Raw genomic sequence first — 15,962 nt, 5'->3', positions numbered from 1 at the left:
CAACTGAGAAACCATTGTCATTTATCTCTAGTTAATGAACCCCAGGTGTCTGTTCCCATCTGCCAGAAAAAGGAGACTCCTGTGTGTACTGAGCAGGAGAAGACAGGTAAGTGTGTCACTTACCCAGTGGTGACCATTGTGTTCTTGCTTCTTTGGTTTTTTGGACCCTTCTGCTGCAGCAGTACCCTGGTCACACTCGTGGCCTGTGCTGTTTGTCTAATGTAGTGTAGGAATTGTGATCCCAGGCTAAAATAAATAAATGTATTTTTTCCTTTCTGTGAGTCCCCTCAGAGCCCCCACTTCACTGCCTCAGCCAGGTCAGTTCCTTAGGGGACAGCAGTGGGTGCTGGCCTTTGTTCTGCTAGGCTGTCCCCACCCAGACCTGCCCAGCTGCTGCCAGCCTTGCTGGGGCAGCCCTGTGCCAGAGCATCAGGAGCTGTGTACCCCAGGGACCCCTGAGCAGCCAGGGCAGCCAGCAGATACAGACCCCAGGTGACCCACAACACTGTCTGGAACTGTGAATGGGGAGCACTGGTTCCCCTCATTGTGTTCTGGTGGAGAAACTTTTGTACCTTTTACTTCTGCTGTCCTTGCCTGGTGATGAACTGAAGCATTTCCTCCCTATGTGCTGCTGATACAGCAACTCCCACTCATGATATCCTTAACTTGTTTGGGATTCTTACCCTGTTCTTCTCCCTGACCTTAAGTGTGATCTGAACAAAAAGTGATGTGAAAGATGGGAAGATGGGAAACTTGGTTTTTTTCTTAACTTTTGCCTAAGGCATTAGGGTGTGATCTTTTATTTCAGAATCATGTGAGAAATTGGAAGCAGAGAAATCAACCTCTAGCAATTCTGCTGTAGTAGTAACCACTGCCTTTGGGGAGAAAATAGAAGATGAGATTTTGGAAATGTACTTTGAAAATAAAAGAAAGTCTGGTGGGGGAAACATTGAGTCTTATGTCAAAAAGGATGAGCAAGTGATCATCACCTTTGAGAAGGAGCAAGGTATGTTATGGGTGTTACACTGCTTATGCTCCCTTTAAAAATAGGCCTTTGGTGGTGCAGGATTTCTCTGTGAGCATGGCTCCAAGCAGAAATGGTTATTAGTGTATTGTTTAGCATGCTACTCTGCTGTGACATTTCTGTTTTTCTGTGGGACTAGATGCCCAAGAAGTTTTGCAGCGAAAGCATCACTTGAACAAAATTGATCTGGTTGTGAGGCCGTGGCAAGTGGAGACTTCCCAGGGATTGTGCCAAGTGGAGAACTCTGAAGGATCCCTGCTTCCCACTGCAGTGGTGCTGGAAAATGTGAAGGAGACAGTAAAAGATTGCATACTAGTTATGCTGGTAGAGAATATCAGTGGCTTGTCAGAGGATGGTGGTGACTTCAGTGTGGAAATGATACCTGAATTATGTGCTGCTGTAGTTACTTTTACTGGAAATACTGGTAAGAAGGAGTCAGAGTTGAAGTTCTTTCTTATTAGCTACGTTTGCATGTGTGTGTGTGGGTGAGATTAAGCTTCATATTTTTTAAGGTTTGATCTGATATTGTGTCTTTTTAAAGGGCAAGCATTAACTATAAAGTTAATGCCATAACCTTTATCTGTGAGGTGTAGAGACCAGTGCAAGTCAGAAAGAGAGCTAGCTCTGGTTTGGATAGTAAACACAACAGGTACGACTAAAACCAAACTACAACTTAAAACAAGCATTGAAGGATGTACTTGGTCCGAGAACAGATTGATGGTAAAAGCTGTCCTTGCTAAAAGCTGTCCTTCAGTGAACGTGTAGGTTTTTCTACCTTAGAAATGATTTGTCTCTCAAGTCATGCTCCAGCCCTAAATTTTTGGTGTAGCCTTTAGGAAATAAGTAGAGAAACTTAACTGTTTTTCCTTGACAGATGAAAAAGTGATTTGACTCTTTTATTGTGAAAATAACAGGGGGGAAATAGCCAAAATGAGAACATATTTATCATAAAACAGAGAGAATTTGTACTGTTAACTTGTGTCTTATTAACTGTGTACAAAACCATAGCCCAGAAATGAACCTGATCTTGTTTTCTGCTGGGGTTAAAGCAATCCAGTGGTAGTAGTAGGAAAATTCTGGCCGTGGTCATTGTAGTCAACAATTGTGATCAACCATGAGGGGAATAATAAGTGACAGACACTGAATATGTGGAGAGAAGTAGCTTTGTGGGCAGCTCTGAGTTGATTTTGTGATTCAGTGCTTTGGTCAGTGCACACAGTGATAGTCTGCTAACATCATGGTAGAAAAACAAGCTCCAAGTTTGACCTTTCCTTTTTAATTGTCCTTTCTCTTTCTAGATGCAAAGGATTTTGCTAAAAAGTTTAATCAAAACCCCAGAGCAAGGAAACAAAACATTACTGCACGGTGCCTTGAGAGAACAAAAAGTGTTCGGGCTGAAAACGTGCCCCCCAACACCCCCAGTCACTACTTAACTGTGTACTTTGAAAATGAGAAGTATGGGGGAGCACAAACGGTGGATGTGCAACTGCTGCCTGATGAAGATGCAGCTATCATTACATTTGGTGACCAAAAAGGTAATGCAGAAATGCAGAGCCCTCATTTCTTTGAGAACCTCTCATTTAAAGACCAGAATGTGGGTTTTCTGGAGAAATACCTCCTTTGCCCTTGGAAAATGGCAGATCTGGTGCTTTGCCCGCAGGTCTCATGCTAACTGGAGTGCTAGCTTCAGTTTTGGACCAACTGAGCATAAGGCTTAGAATTTTTCATTTTCTGGACAGTTTAATTCACCCAGGCCTTGATCCTTACAGAGTTCAGGTTGCAGTTTGAGTTCACAGTCCATGGGCACAGGGGACTTCCCCATCACCTGCCATCTTCACCAGCAGCTGCCCACGGCAGCATGTCCTGTCTGGCTCATCTCAGGACAATTTCTTGGGCAGCTTTTTGCCTGGAGAGCAGGTGCTATGGGTTGTTCAGTCAGTGGCAGAAAGATGAATGACACTGAAAAGTGTAGGACAAGGGAGAAGCTGGAGGCATTGCAGTGAAGGGGAGAGATGAAGGGGAGTTGAAGGAAAGGGATGGTCTTTTGGGGGAAAACAGAGGAGCTGTGGTTTGAACTGCTGAGTAATAGTCCAGACAGCTCTGGAGCTGGGCACTTCAAGTACAGCATCTAAGAGAAGTGAGGGCAGAGATTATGCACACTCCTCCCAGAGATGGATGCTGTTGTGCTTGACTGTCTCTCTTCAGCTTAGTTTCTGGCATTTAGAATAAATAATTCTTTAAAAATTTGGAATTCTCTCTATCTGGGAAGGGGAGGAAATTAATCTAAAATGTTCTTAAAAATAACAAACAGTATTATATAGAAAATATAGTTGAAATACCCCCAAACAATGGAAACAAAACAAAAGAGAAGATTTTAAGTGCTGACATTTATAACTTGGGGGATTTTTTGTTTGTTGTAGATGTAACAAATATCCTGGCAAAGAAGCATTCACTGAACAAAACACCAATCTTTGTCTATCCTTACTACACCTCACTGGAAACAGCTCTATATGGAAAGGAAGGGCCGCAGATAAAGAAGCCAGATCCAATTACATGGCCTCTGGATCCCTATATCTGGACTTACTTGAAAGGAAATAGTAGCTTAATTGAGGCAATAGATGATGAAATGGCAAAGTGCAATTGTGTGCTAACGTGGCCTGACCCCCTCTGTGCAGATCCAAAAGTTACTTTGCATCCTTCAGCTATTTTTGATGAGCGGAAGAGATCAGTGTCTCGATTGGCCAAGACATGGAAAGAAGAAGTTTCCACAGCATTTTCACACAGCATATCACAATATGAAGCAATTCAGTGTCTAGTAAGCACAGAGGTGTGGGAAGCCATTAGGGACAGCTTTCCCCATGAGGAAGTTATGATGATCCCACATATTTCCGAGGATTTACATGTTCTAGTGGGTGAAAAAGAAGTTGTGAAGAAGGTTGAACAAGAACTGAAGCTTCTGATCCAAAAGGCCACCAGAGAAATTGAAAGAGAAAAGCAAAGAACTGAACTGAAAGTCACGACAGTGAATCCAGGGGAATATGGAATTTTACAGATTACTGGCCTTGAAGAAAAATTTCATAAAGAGTTCCCAGACCTGCAAATAACTTATGATTATTTCCAGAAGTGCATTAACCTATCTGGAGTTCCTGAGGAAGTTTATAAAGTAAAAGGAGAAATACTTGATCATGTACACAAAATGGCAAAGAAAACCATTAATATCCACCCTTACATTTTACAGTTTTTAGAGCATGTTGATAATGAAACCCTGTCACAGAGCCTGTTTGTATCAAAACAAATTAGTGCCTTTTATGAGCTTGGTGCAGGAGGGATCATCCTGAAAGCGAGTGATCCTGAAGATCTTCTAAAAGCAGAGGAAGAAATAAAAAAAGACCTGGACCACAAAAGTATTACTTTGGATGACAAGTCAGTTCTCCAGAAGGAGAAATGGTGGATGCTAGCCAAGGAAGCTTGCTGTAATGGAGCTGTATCTGTCACTGTGGAAGAGACTCAGGTTGTGATTGCTGGTCTTTCTGAAGCAGTAGCAAAAGCCTTTGAGGAACTTTACAACTTTATAGATGAGAACACACAGGTGCAAAGGATCATTGAAGGAAAGCCAATGGCACTCATAAAGTTTTTTGAGAAAGAGAAGGTCAATGACTGGACTCCCTTACAAAAAAAAGGTGTGAAAGTTGACTTTAGAACACAGAAAAATGGTGAAGTTATATCTTTGAGTGGGCCAAAGACAAAAGTGCTGGAGGGAGTCAGCCTAGTTGACCAAATTTTGTCTGGCCTGCATTTTAAGCGTGTGGAAATTGACTTGCCAGGAGCCAAGGCATATATAAAGGAGCAAGAACAATTTTTGTATCCCCATATAAAACAAGTGTTCAAGTGTTTAGTCCTACTGGAAGAGCAGCCAGAAAAACATCTGGAAGAACAGAAAGGACACAGTAACAGAGGCAAGCTCTGTATGCAAGTGACCATGGGTGAAACTCTAATAGCGCTTTATGAAGCTGACTTGTGCACTCATCCCGTTGATGTTGTGGTGAACGCATCTCATGAAGACCTGAGACACATTGGTGGCCTTGCTGAAGCCCTGTCACGAGCAGCTGGCCCAGCACTGCAGCAGGAGTGTGATGAGCTGGTGAGGAAGCTCGGGAATTTGGAGCCCGGCCGCGCAGTGATCACGGGCGCCGGGAAACTGCCCTGCAAGAACGTCATCCACGCTGTTGGGCCCAGGTGGAACGAGAAGGAGTCACAGAAGTGCACGTGGTTGCTAAAAAAGACAGTGAAACAATGTCTGCAGTTGGCTGAAATATACAACCATCGTTCCATAGCTCTGCCTGCTATAAGTGGAGGGATTTTTGGCTTCCCACTGGACGTGTGTACTTACACAATCGTGTCCTCCATCAAGGAGACCTTGGAAGAATTCCAGGGGAACACCAGATGGAAGGAGATTCATCTTGTGGGTTTTGCACAGGATAACATTCAGGCTTTCAGAAAGGCATTTAAAGAGGTGTTTCCAGATTCTTTACCTTCCTACAGGTCACCTCATCATGCCAGCCCAGTTCCTCGGCCTAGGCAGAGCAAACGCATTAAGAACTTCCCAGTCATAACAACTCTGGAAGGCCTTAACATCATGCTGCAAATAGGAAGCATTGAAGATGCTACAGTAAGTGTTCTAAATTTTCTCATAATGGAATATCAAGTGGGTTCTTTTGTGTCTTTTTTAAAACTAATAAACACAAAACCTATGTCATTGGTGAGCACTGGCATGAAACATGCAGTTGGTGTTGCACTTCCTGTAGAGAGCCAGAGTCATTAATTGATTTCTAGTTGCCTCCTGCACTGAATTTCTGTTAGCTGGCTGACAGATACTTTACTGGGATTGCCAATACTGGAAGTAACTTGGTCCGGGACCCTTCCTTTAATGGGCCTGCAAACCTCTGAGGAGTGGATGCCTCCCACAGCTTGTGCATGCAGCTCCTCTGGCTGGCCAGGGCAGAATATATGAGAATATATGATAAAATGTGTATAGGGGCCCTTCCTGAGGAGCTAAATATAATATGGGTTTGACAGGATGTTCAGTGCCCTTTGTATTTCTCTCATTCATAAGCTGCTGCTTTTCTCACTTCTTTCTCCTTAGATTACCTCTAGTCTTGTTTGTCTTCAGCATCTCCTTGTCTCCCTAAACCAGCCATGCTTGGGAGGCTCAGTGAACTCAGATTTTGGCCTGCAAGCCTCTCTTTGAGAACAAACTTGCACAAATGTTTTTCCAATGGAGGTAGAAAGAATAAATGATGAATGCAGAATTGTTATTTTTCTCCCCTTAGGTTGAAATTAATTTCATTGTTAACTCAGTTTTGTGTTTCTTTGGGCAGGCTCCAAAACTTCGTTCACTCTGGTTGCTGTCCCAAAATTTCTCTTTGTAAACCATCAGGCATGCTGTATTTGATTATCCAATGCAAAATTTAAATTTGATACTGACAAGCTAGAGTTTTTGCTTGTGTGTTTTTCAGACATCCATTGTTGTTGTCAGTGTTGGCAGAGATCTGCAGCTTGACAAAGGGCTACTTGGTAGAGCTTTGCTAAGCAAGGCAGGGCCAATGCTTCAGACAGGCTTGCTAGAAGAAGGTGGAGGAAGAGCAGAGGAAGGATCTGTGTTGAAAACTAAAGGCTACAATCTGGCTTGCAGTGTTGTTCTTCATGCTGTGGTACCTGCATGGTCCCAGAAAAACACACCTTCAAAGGTAAGAGGGTTTTATTTGCCTGGATATGTCTGGGATTTATAATGTGTTTAAAGTTCACTTTTCCTTTGAAATGAGGGACAGTGTCATAGAAGATGAGGGAGTTTGACTTGTTCTTTTTTGACTGTGGGCTGATCCCTTGTTGACTAATAAATTCCATGTGAATTCCTTGTGTATGGAATTAATTGTATTTTAATGCCAAGAGATAGCTGAAAGGGAAAGTGTTACATTACACATACTGTGTATGAAAAAATTACCTCCAATAACTGAAAAAATAATTGTGCTTTGCAGGTGTTGGGTGACATAATCACAAAATGCCTGGAGATTGCTGAAGAACTGTCTTTGAAATCAATTACTTTTCCAGCAATTGGGACAGGGAATTTAGGATTCCCAAGATCTGTTGTTGCTAAATTATTGTTTGACAAAGTGTTTGAATTCAGTAGTAAAAACAAAGTAAATTCTCTTGAAGAAGTTCACTTTCTGTTGCACACGAAAGACACAGCTACTATTCAGGTGAGTTACTGTAGTTTCCTCTCTCTATTACATTATGGCATATCTGAGTCTGTCTCATGATTCTTGGCTATCTGATGGTCTTCAAAGAAGCCACAAGGTGCTTATTCTTATACTAAAGAAGAGGTTTGCTGACAGTCTCTCTCATCTATTCTGAAAGTTCTCTCTTTGTTTCTACCCGCCATGGACACACACATATCGAGTACAGTCCTGCTCCCTTCCTATCCTTTTCTGTTTCCTGGGAGTAATCCATACAAGAGTGTAATTACTCTTTATCCAATGAACTCACCTAATTCTTCAGTCTGTAGGTCAGGTAAGTTTGCTGTAACTCCTGCTTCAGTGCCTGCACCCTTGGAAAAAAGGCGTGCTTTTTATGGAGTGCTGGTGTCTTTTTAGGAGGAGTCATTGTGCTAGGGTTGCTGTGCTGGTAAACTTCTCCAGTAGAAACATATAAGCATTCTCCATCCCCCTCTCTTCAGTGTCCCATTAGCATAAATTTTCTATATCCATACTCAGGTTACTCATTTCACATCAAAAAAGAGCAGTCACACTGAATTGATGTTCAGATAAGTGTTTCTATATCTGTTGCCTTCTGTACATTTTGGAAGGCTAAACTTGAATGCTACCATGTCAAAGCCTGAGCTATTGTGCGTAGATCAAAAGTTCTAAAGGTGAGCTGACCAATTATGCAAACTAATTTCTAGCCAATTATCTTCTAAGGTGTTAGGTGAGTGACCAAATTCCTAAGGAATTTGGCTCAGCCTTGGTATCTAGGAGACCTTATCTATTAAATTGCATGCCAGGGTCCCGAAGCAGACAGTTTGGGGGGAATTGTATCATCCCCAGAAAAGGGTGGCCTTACCTGCAGGAGCTGAGCTGGTGTGAGCTACTCACTCACTGCAAGGATGCCTTGTGCTGCTGTGTCCTGTGGAATGGTAGCTAGGGCTCTGACTCCATTATTTGTGAATCTTGAGTGCTTGCTCTCTGAGAACAACATCTGTCAGGACTTGCCATCAGCATTGTGGCAGATGATGTGAAGTAATTTGCATTTAGCTCTTTTTAAATGTTTTTTAGCTTTGCTTTTCAAATCTTTATTTCTACTGTGTGAAGACTTCTATGGGGATTGATTGTAATTTCATTCTCTAGGAATTTTCAGCTGAACTTGAAAACATGTCTGTATCTGTTGAAGGGCAGAAGCCTTCTTCAAATGACACTAGCCAAAGCCTGGGTAAGGTTTATTCATAGAATAAACTGATTCACTGTTTTTTTTTTTTTTTTTCCAAGTATTCCAGGGAATTAATTCATTATGGATATTTAGGTACTTGTCTGATGAGCATTCCCAAAGTCTGAGTGGCTGCTGTAAAGGCAGTATTTCCAGGCTGAGTGTTTGTTATGTCTGAAATAGTGTTAGGGATGCTAAAAAAAAGTGTTCCTGTGATTCCTCATCTGGATAGCACCCCTGCAAATTGGAACAGCAGAAGCTATAAGATGTCAAGGGCATAAGCAGTGCTTTTTCTTTTACTGCTGCAGCAGTAGATTAAACTGTGAACAAGACTGTGTCTTCCTCTGTCCTGGGAAGGCAGGCAAATCCTGGTTATGAGTGTTGAAGTGGTCTCTTTGAAATACTCTTAAATCTTTTACATGTTCAGATGAATAGCAAAACCAAACTGAAATGTCTTTGGTGTTATCCACCTTAATGGAACTGCAGCCTGTAGAAAAATTAGTTACATGTTGAAAACTTAATTATGATTTTACAAATAACACATGGGTAAAAAGTTCCACCTTTTCAAGAAGTAGAGAACCTTCCCGGAAACTCTGTGAGACACACAAGCAAGGGAGTGAGACTTGGAAAGTTTGCTGCTCTCTTACATTGGAGTTTGGCAATGGTCAAATGTCACTAAATAGTGTTTGCATACCAGGTGTGCAGCAAAGCACACTTTACCTGCCATGCTGCTCTGATAGTAATGATGGGAAAGATTGTAGGTTGAGTACAGACTCCTGTAAGAAGGAATGATTTTCATTTAGCATGTCAGGCAATTTTTCACAGGCTGGCTGTAGCCAGACTGTGGTCTCTGTAGGCATTGTACCTAAATAAAAGTGCCTTATCTTTTACATCATCACTCCCTTCTGCTCAGGGTCTGTGTTTCTTTCCCTGCAGCTTTTTCTGCTGTCTCTTCAACCTCAGCACACAATGTGCTTGAAGTGACAATTGGCTCCCTCGTGTTCCGGGTGGCAGAAGGTGATATAACCAAGGAGGAGGGAGATGCCATTATAAACATAACAAACGTATCCTTCAACCTCAAAAAAGGTATTTTAATTGATACTATGTGTGAAAAAAGTGTGTGTGCTTGGAAGGGCTGGGAAAGAAGAGGAGCCAGTAATTTTCTTCTGTGCTTTAAACCTTTTTCTTCTTTGACAGTGTAGTTTCAGTTTTGCTCTTAGGGTACAAAAGTTCAACAAGGAAGTGTCTGAAACTTTATTCACTTGTTAATCTATGTTACTTATTAATCTATTTTTATTCAATGCTTTAAACTTTTTTCTTTTTTGACAGTGTAGTTTCAGTTTTGCTCTTAGCATACAAAAGTTCATCAAGGAAGTGTCTGAAACTTTATTCACTTGTTAATCTGTGTTACAGGACAGCATGTTTAAGACTCCCTTGCAGAAAGGGAAATTAATGTTTTATATATAAATATACATTCAATCTTTTTACAGAACACCTCTCAGACTAAAGGAGGAGACAAACCTCAATGAAATCTTGACCTTAGTGAAACTTGTTAGATACTCAAAACATTAATTTGAATTGAAAAGCATATAAGGCTAACATTTTGGCTACAGTGTTTTTCATTTATAGTCTATAATGTTATCAGAATTGAGGTGTTTTATATGTGGTGAGGCATACAGTTCTGCCTCAGATGGGACTTTAACAGCAGTAACAGAACAGTGGGTTCATGTTGCTCTTCTCATTTAAGGTGTCTCCAAAGCAATTCTGAATGGTGCTGGAAAAGCAGTTGAAGATGAATGTGCTGTAGGTATGGTACACCATTCCTGATCTTTCCAAAGGTGTTAATGCATGGCAGGGAATCTCTTGGAACACTTTCTCAGTACTGACTACTGTAGTTCCATCTATATTATGCACTGTGTTACAGCAACTACTTTTTAATCAGTTAATGTGATATTTGTAAAACATCTAATGAGGGAACAAAAAGAAAAATTTTCAAGAGGAGACAGCTTCTAAGTATACATAAAGATCCAAATTAATTAGTTATTCCAATAAAGATTTCCATGACGAAAACAGAGTCAACATGGAACAGAGCTGTGAGCAAGGGGTGATGCTGGCAAGAATGTTAATAGAGAAATCATCTCTCACTGGAAACAGCTGTGTAGCTGCAACTTCCTTTGTTATTTCTCAGTGAGAAGGTGTTTGCTGTTGGCCTGACTAGTAACTCAGTACCACATCCTCTGGGTGACTGCTTTTCAATAGTGTGAAGCTGGGTTCCTGCCTCAGAAAAGGCATTTATTTGTAGGCCAAATATACCTGTTGGACAGCAACTATAATGAAAGAGGAGTAAAGATGGATGAGTATGTGGTTTAAAACACCAGAAAATAAGGGAAATAGGCAGGTGTGAAGGTCAGCTTGGAAGACCAACCAAAGGACAAGAATTATGTGGAAGACATCCGAGGTAAACAAGCTTCTCTTGCACAGGCCAAGAGGTAATTTGGGCTAGGTGGCCTGCAGGTAGATGGCATTTTTGTGTGTGTGTGAAGACAGAGTGCCAGTCTGCATGAAGTTCTCCAAGTATACTGAGCAAACCTGACAACTGAAGGCACACAATAAATTCGCTAAAGGAGGCAAATATTTTACAAAAATAAACTGAGTTCTTGTGCCTTGGAAGTGAAAATTGAGTGAAGGGTTTGCTCACTTTATGGAAGGAGACACAAAGCTTATCCTGGGGCATATTTGTCACCATTTTTTATTTCCTAATGAGGACTGGTACACATCTGTATTGGGGATAATTGTTGATCATTTTCTCCTACTTACGTTTCAGCCCGGCAAACTGGCAACAACTATGTCATCACCCAGGGAGGAAACCTGCCATGCAAAAATATAATTCATTTTGTTGCCCAAGATGATATCAAGTCCCTGGTTTCCCAGGTGCTCCAGGAGTGTGAACTGCAGCAGTACACCTCTGTCACCTTCCCAGCAATTGGAACAGGTCTGTGTGTCCCTTTTCTGAAAAGGGTTCAGTGCATGTGATTTTGCTGATCTCAATTGATGAGTTTGATTTTTCTGGAGAGGTTATTATTTGGTGAACATGTACTTGGAAATATTTAATCTTTAAAAACATTATTAGAGGCTTATAAAAGCTAGAAAGCTTCACTCCTTACAGTGATCTAGTACTTGAAGAGCATGAGTTTTCTAAAGCCAGCACTTCCTTGCTAACAGGGATTCAAAGGTACATCTGTGCTTGCTGAAGAGCCTGCAGCCTGGTATGTGTGGGCAGCTCATCAGAGAATAGCCAGGGACCTGCTTCTGCACTGCTGAAATCAGTAGATGATGGAATAGCCAGCAGCTGCACACGTAGGGTTGATACAGGTGGAACACAAACCTGTCAAAGACCCCAGATTGTCCCTTTTACTTCTCTTGTTATTTTCAGTTAGTTTGGTAGAAATCCCTGGACTTGGAGAATTCAGAACTGCACCCATGCGTGTGGGAACCTCTTCCATGAATAAAACTAGGCTTGCATTCTGATCAAGGAATGCACTACAGGGCCACTGAGCAGCAGTGGCCTATTAGTTACCCAAGCCATGTCATCTACATCATAACCTGTTTGGTTGCCAAGCCAACAAAAGGAAACTTCAATTTTTCCCTTGCTGGAAAGGTGTTCCTCAACTTTCTTTTCCTGATAAATAGAAACCTTTCTTAATTGCCAGCCTGACGTTATTCTCAACCTGTTTGTGATCCAGGTGACTGTGGGTATGTTCATAGCTGTTCTTTTAAAGATGTTTTAATCATCTGTAACAGTTATTAGCATTTTTTAGAGAAAAATATCTGCAACTTTTTTCAGGAGAGGCACGCCGCAATCCAGCTGAGGCAGCTGACAGCATGATAGATGCAGTAACTGACTTTGCAAAAAGGAATTCTGCTACATCTGTGAAAACTGTTAAAGTTGTCATCTTTCAGCCACATCTGATGAGTGTGTTCCAAGCAAGCATGCAGAAAAGAGAAAAGTCTACTGCAACAATATTCAAATCACTTGTTTCCAAGGCATATCACATGGGTAAATGTAAGTAGGTGTCATTTAAGTACAGTTGTAGATCAGTCTGTTCAGGACTGGCTAATAAAGATTAATGGCAATATTTATGTATTTCAATGTAGCACTCTTGAGCTCTGACAAACGTGCCCCAAAAGAAAAAACCAGAAGGATTTTGGCAAAGAAGATCGACCTGGCTGTGCTGCAGATTTGTGGTGAAGATAAAAAAGAAGTGGAAGAAGCTGAAAAGTGGCTGAGAAGTGCAATTTGTAGAGAACAATCTCAAACAGAAATTGTGGATGAATTTATCTCTCATTTCAGTGAAGAAGAGAATGAAGAACTGGATGACTTACAAAAGAAATTCAAAATTTCTCTTAGTTCGACGAATACATCTATTAAAATTTCAGGGGTTGCAAAAGATGTCTACGAGGCTTCTTTAGCTGTTCATGAAATGATCCGTAGGGTAAAATGTGCTAAAGAGGATGAGGCAAAACTTCTACAAAATTCAGTTGAATGGAACCATTTTGAAAAGGATTCTTATGAGCCCTTCTATAGTCTCACAAATGTGGAGCTGGAAAATGCTTACAAGGGAAAGCAGAAAAGTATTGAAGTCACCATTGGTGAGAAAAAATACACAGTGGATATGGACAATAAGACTGCTGTGGATGCCCAAGGAGGACAGATAGCCATTATACGTATTGACAAATCTGAAGGTAAGTAAAAGCATCTCCCATTTCACATTTCACATGTGAAAACCTGGTTACATCCAGTGAGAGAAAGGAGAAGGGAATGACAAGAATATTTAAAATACATGTTAGGAGCTTTGTGCAGGTGCTTTTCTGGAGAATGTAGAAAGGAACTGAATTGGGAAATAACCTTTAAAATATTTTGAAAAGAGAGCAATGCATTCTGATGTTCTTAACAGGTTTACTAGCAATAATTTTCTTGTAGCAATTGTCATTCTAGATCTCAGCTCACTTCTGTTCTTCCATTTACTACTGGTCTTTTGCAACAGAAGTCATCCATAAGCAAGATGTATGGACTTCTCAAAGGATTTGTAGCAGGCTATGTTTAATTTTAAGCAGGGGATTTGGGTGAATATGATTGATCATGTTTCTTTCTGCAGATCAAAAGTCAATAGTACTCCCTCCAACATGGGACCCTATGGAAAATGAGCGAGTCAAAATAGTGGAATTAAAACCAGACTCAAAAGAATATAAAGATGTGCAAGAAAAGTTTCTGCAGACCTGTCAGTCATTCAAAATTGAAAAGGTAAAAGCAAGTCATCATTTCTGAGCGTAAATATCTTGATGGCAAGTGATGAAGGATACTGATAACAACAGAAAAAGAAATTTCACTGGGATTTCTAAAGTTGGACAAGTCTTTCTGGCTGTCACTAACTTTATTCAGCTTTAATCAGTTTAATGCTGCAGTTCAGATATTTGGAGCAACTCTTAAGCAGTCATTTCTTCAGCTCCAAGGAATGGTCTTTGCTGTAGCAGCACACATGTTTTGTCCACATAAGCCACATGTGCTGTACAGGCCCAGCAGGCATCTATGACCTGGAAACCTGGGAAAAGCTCCTGTCTTGTTTCCCAGAAAGTGTTTGTCGTATGGTTTGGGCTGGGTTCTGCTATCTGCCATGCCAAAGTTTGTAAAGATTTGACTAACTTATTTCATCATCTGGTATATGTGCATTGGAGCTAGGAGGGGAATCTTGGAAGCAGATTGAATTATTGATATGCTGATTTCTTTTCATGACTGCAACCTACTCACTTTCTTTCTTTCTGTCTTATTTTCAAACGTCACAGATTGAAAGGGTACAGAACCGATATTTATGGAAAAGCTACCAAATAAAAAAGTGTGAAATGGATCAAAAAAATGGTGACAAAAATAATGAGAGGCTTCTGTTTCATGGAACGAGTCAGGAGTCATTAACCTTTATTAACGACCATGGATTTTACCGGAGCTATGCTGGAATGCACGGTAATGTAACGTTCAAAACAACTCCTGTTTTCCTGTATAGGGCTAGCACTGATTTGCCATGCCATGCATAGAGCAACCTTGTATGCAAATTAATTGTTGTATCTCCCTATTGCAAATAGGAAGTAGAGTTGTTCAGAGATTCACAGGCTCTAGGGGTGACAGATGAGGAATTGCTGCTACTGCATCACTCACAAACCTTTGATTTTCTGACTACAGCTCCAAACTTTGGGAATGGAACGTACTTCGCTGTTAATGCCAGCTATTCTGCCTACGACATCTACTCTAAACCAGATGCGAATGGGAAGAAGTACATGTACTTGGCCCGAGTCCTTGTTGGAGAATATTCTTTGGGGAAAAAAGGATCAGTTACTCCAGCACGAAAAGATGTTAACAACTCTGTAGATCTGTTTGATAGTTCAACTGATAACATTAACCAGCCATCCATGTTCATAATTTTTAATGACATTCAAGCCTACCCAGAATACCTTATCACGTTTACTAAGTAAGTGTTTTAATTGCAGCCACAACTGCATGTGTTTCAGCTTTATGTAGGATAGAAATACCTGTAACAAAACACTCAACAAAAATAATAAATAATTGTGTCAGATTAAATTCTGTCTTGATTTAAGCAATCTCTGGAGATTAATGATCCCCCTGAAGCTTGTTTACGCTTGGAGCAGCTGAATGTATTATCACTTAAGCACAATATTGTACTGCAATCCTCTTTTGGATTATATAGTGAGCCTTTGTACTGTATCAACTTTCCACACAGCCTTAGGGCCTTCCTAACTGCTGGTGGGGAATTGGAAGGGATAATGCAGCCATGAACCATTCACTGTTGCATTTTTGATGCCTTCTTACACTCTGTGACAATCTCATAGCGAATTATGTTGAGCAGTTTTCATTAAAGGAACCGGTTGTATTTAATGGCTTCTGTTTGTCTAAACCTCTTTGAACATTTAGCATTGGTTTTTAACCAGTGAACTTCAGTGAACTTGACATTACAGACATGGATTGACTTGTTTTTAATGCAATAACCCTGCTGCTTTGCAGCACCCCCAACGTGGAAAAGCCCTTGGTTCCTCTGAATGTATTGGGTTTGACTTACTTGGTTGTATGATTAAGAATAAAATCTTCCAATGCTTTCTTTATGTAGTTAGGTTACTGTTAAACTTTTACCTTGGGTTGGTGTGTCCATGTGAGCAGCATACTGTAAGGTAACTGTGGCCAAGGGACACCTTTTCTAGGGAAGGTGGTGTGAAATAACATGAATCTGCAAGTGTCTCTGTAGAGCCACAAACCTCAGGCTGTGTATTTGCACCCATCCCATCCCTCCTTCTGCGACAGCGCTGGAACCTTCCTGTTGGGCTTTTTTGCTTTTTACTATGTTTTTTACTAGTTTTCTAACCAATGAAAATTGCTGACTGTTGAAATGAAGTGTCTTGA

At 40.9% G+C, this 15,962-nt stretch overlaps 1 protein-coding gene across 2 annotated transcripts in view; it reads left to right on the top strand.

The window, feature by feature from the left end:
• The window catches only part of LOC116998601 (protein mono-ADP-ribosyltransferase PARP14-like), a 46,734-nt gene extending 31,099 nt beyond the window's left edge, over positions 1-15,635 (top strand). For both annotated transcript variants that reach the window (XM_033064479.1, XM_033064480.1), the window contains exons 11-26: positions 32-106; positions 809-1,006; positions 1,164-1,448; positions 2,323-2,559; positions 3,445-5,693; positions 6,541-6,771; positions 7,060-7,281; positions 8,425-8,506; positions 9,437-9,586; positions 10,248-10,307; positions 11,325-11,492; positions 12,345-12,563; positions 12,656-13,243; positions 13,657-13,802; positions 14,342-14,516; positions 14,733-15,635. In XM_033064479.1, coding sequence (XP_032920370.1) covers positions 32-106; positions 809-1,006; positions 1,164-1,448; positions 2,323-2,559; positions 3,445-5,693; positions 6,541-6,771; positions 7,060-7,281; positions 8,425-8,506; positions 9,437-9,586; positions 10,248-10,307; positions 11,325-11,492; positions 12,345-12,563; positions 12,656-13,243; positions 13,657-13,802; positions 14,342-14,516; positions 14,733-15,022 — 5,375 coding nt within the window. In that variant the 3' untranslated portion in view covers positions 15,023-15,635. The remainder of the gene's footprint in view (positions 1-31; positions 107-808; positions 1,007-1,163; positions 1,449-2,322; positions 2,560-3,444; positions 5,694-6,540; positions 6,772-7,059; positions 7,282-8,424; positions 8,507-9,436; positions 9,587-10,247; positions 10,308-11,324; positions 11,493-12,344; positions 12,564-12,655; positions 13,244-13,656; positions 13,803-14,341; positions 14,517-14,732) is intronic.
• Positions 15,636-15,962: the final 327 nt, after the last annotated feature.

This window comes from Catharus ustulatus, chromosome 7, assembly GCF_009819885.2.
Source record: "Catharus ustulatus isolate bCatUst1 chromosome 7, bCatUst1.pri.v2, whole genome shotgun sequence".
In the NCBI taxonomy this organism is placed as follows: domain Eukaryota; kingdom Metazoa; phylum Chordata; class Aves; order Passeriformes; family Turdidae; genus Catharus; species Catharus ustulatus.
This window is presented reverse-complemented; position numbering and strand designations above follow the sequence as displayed.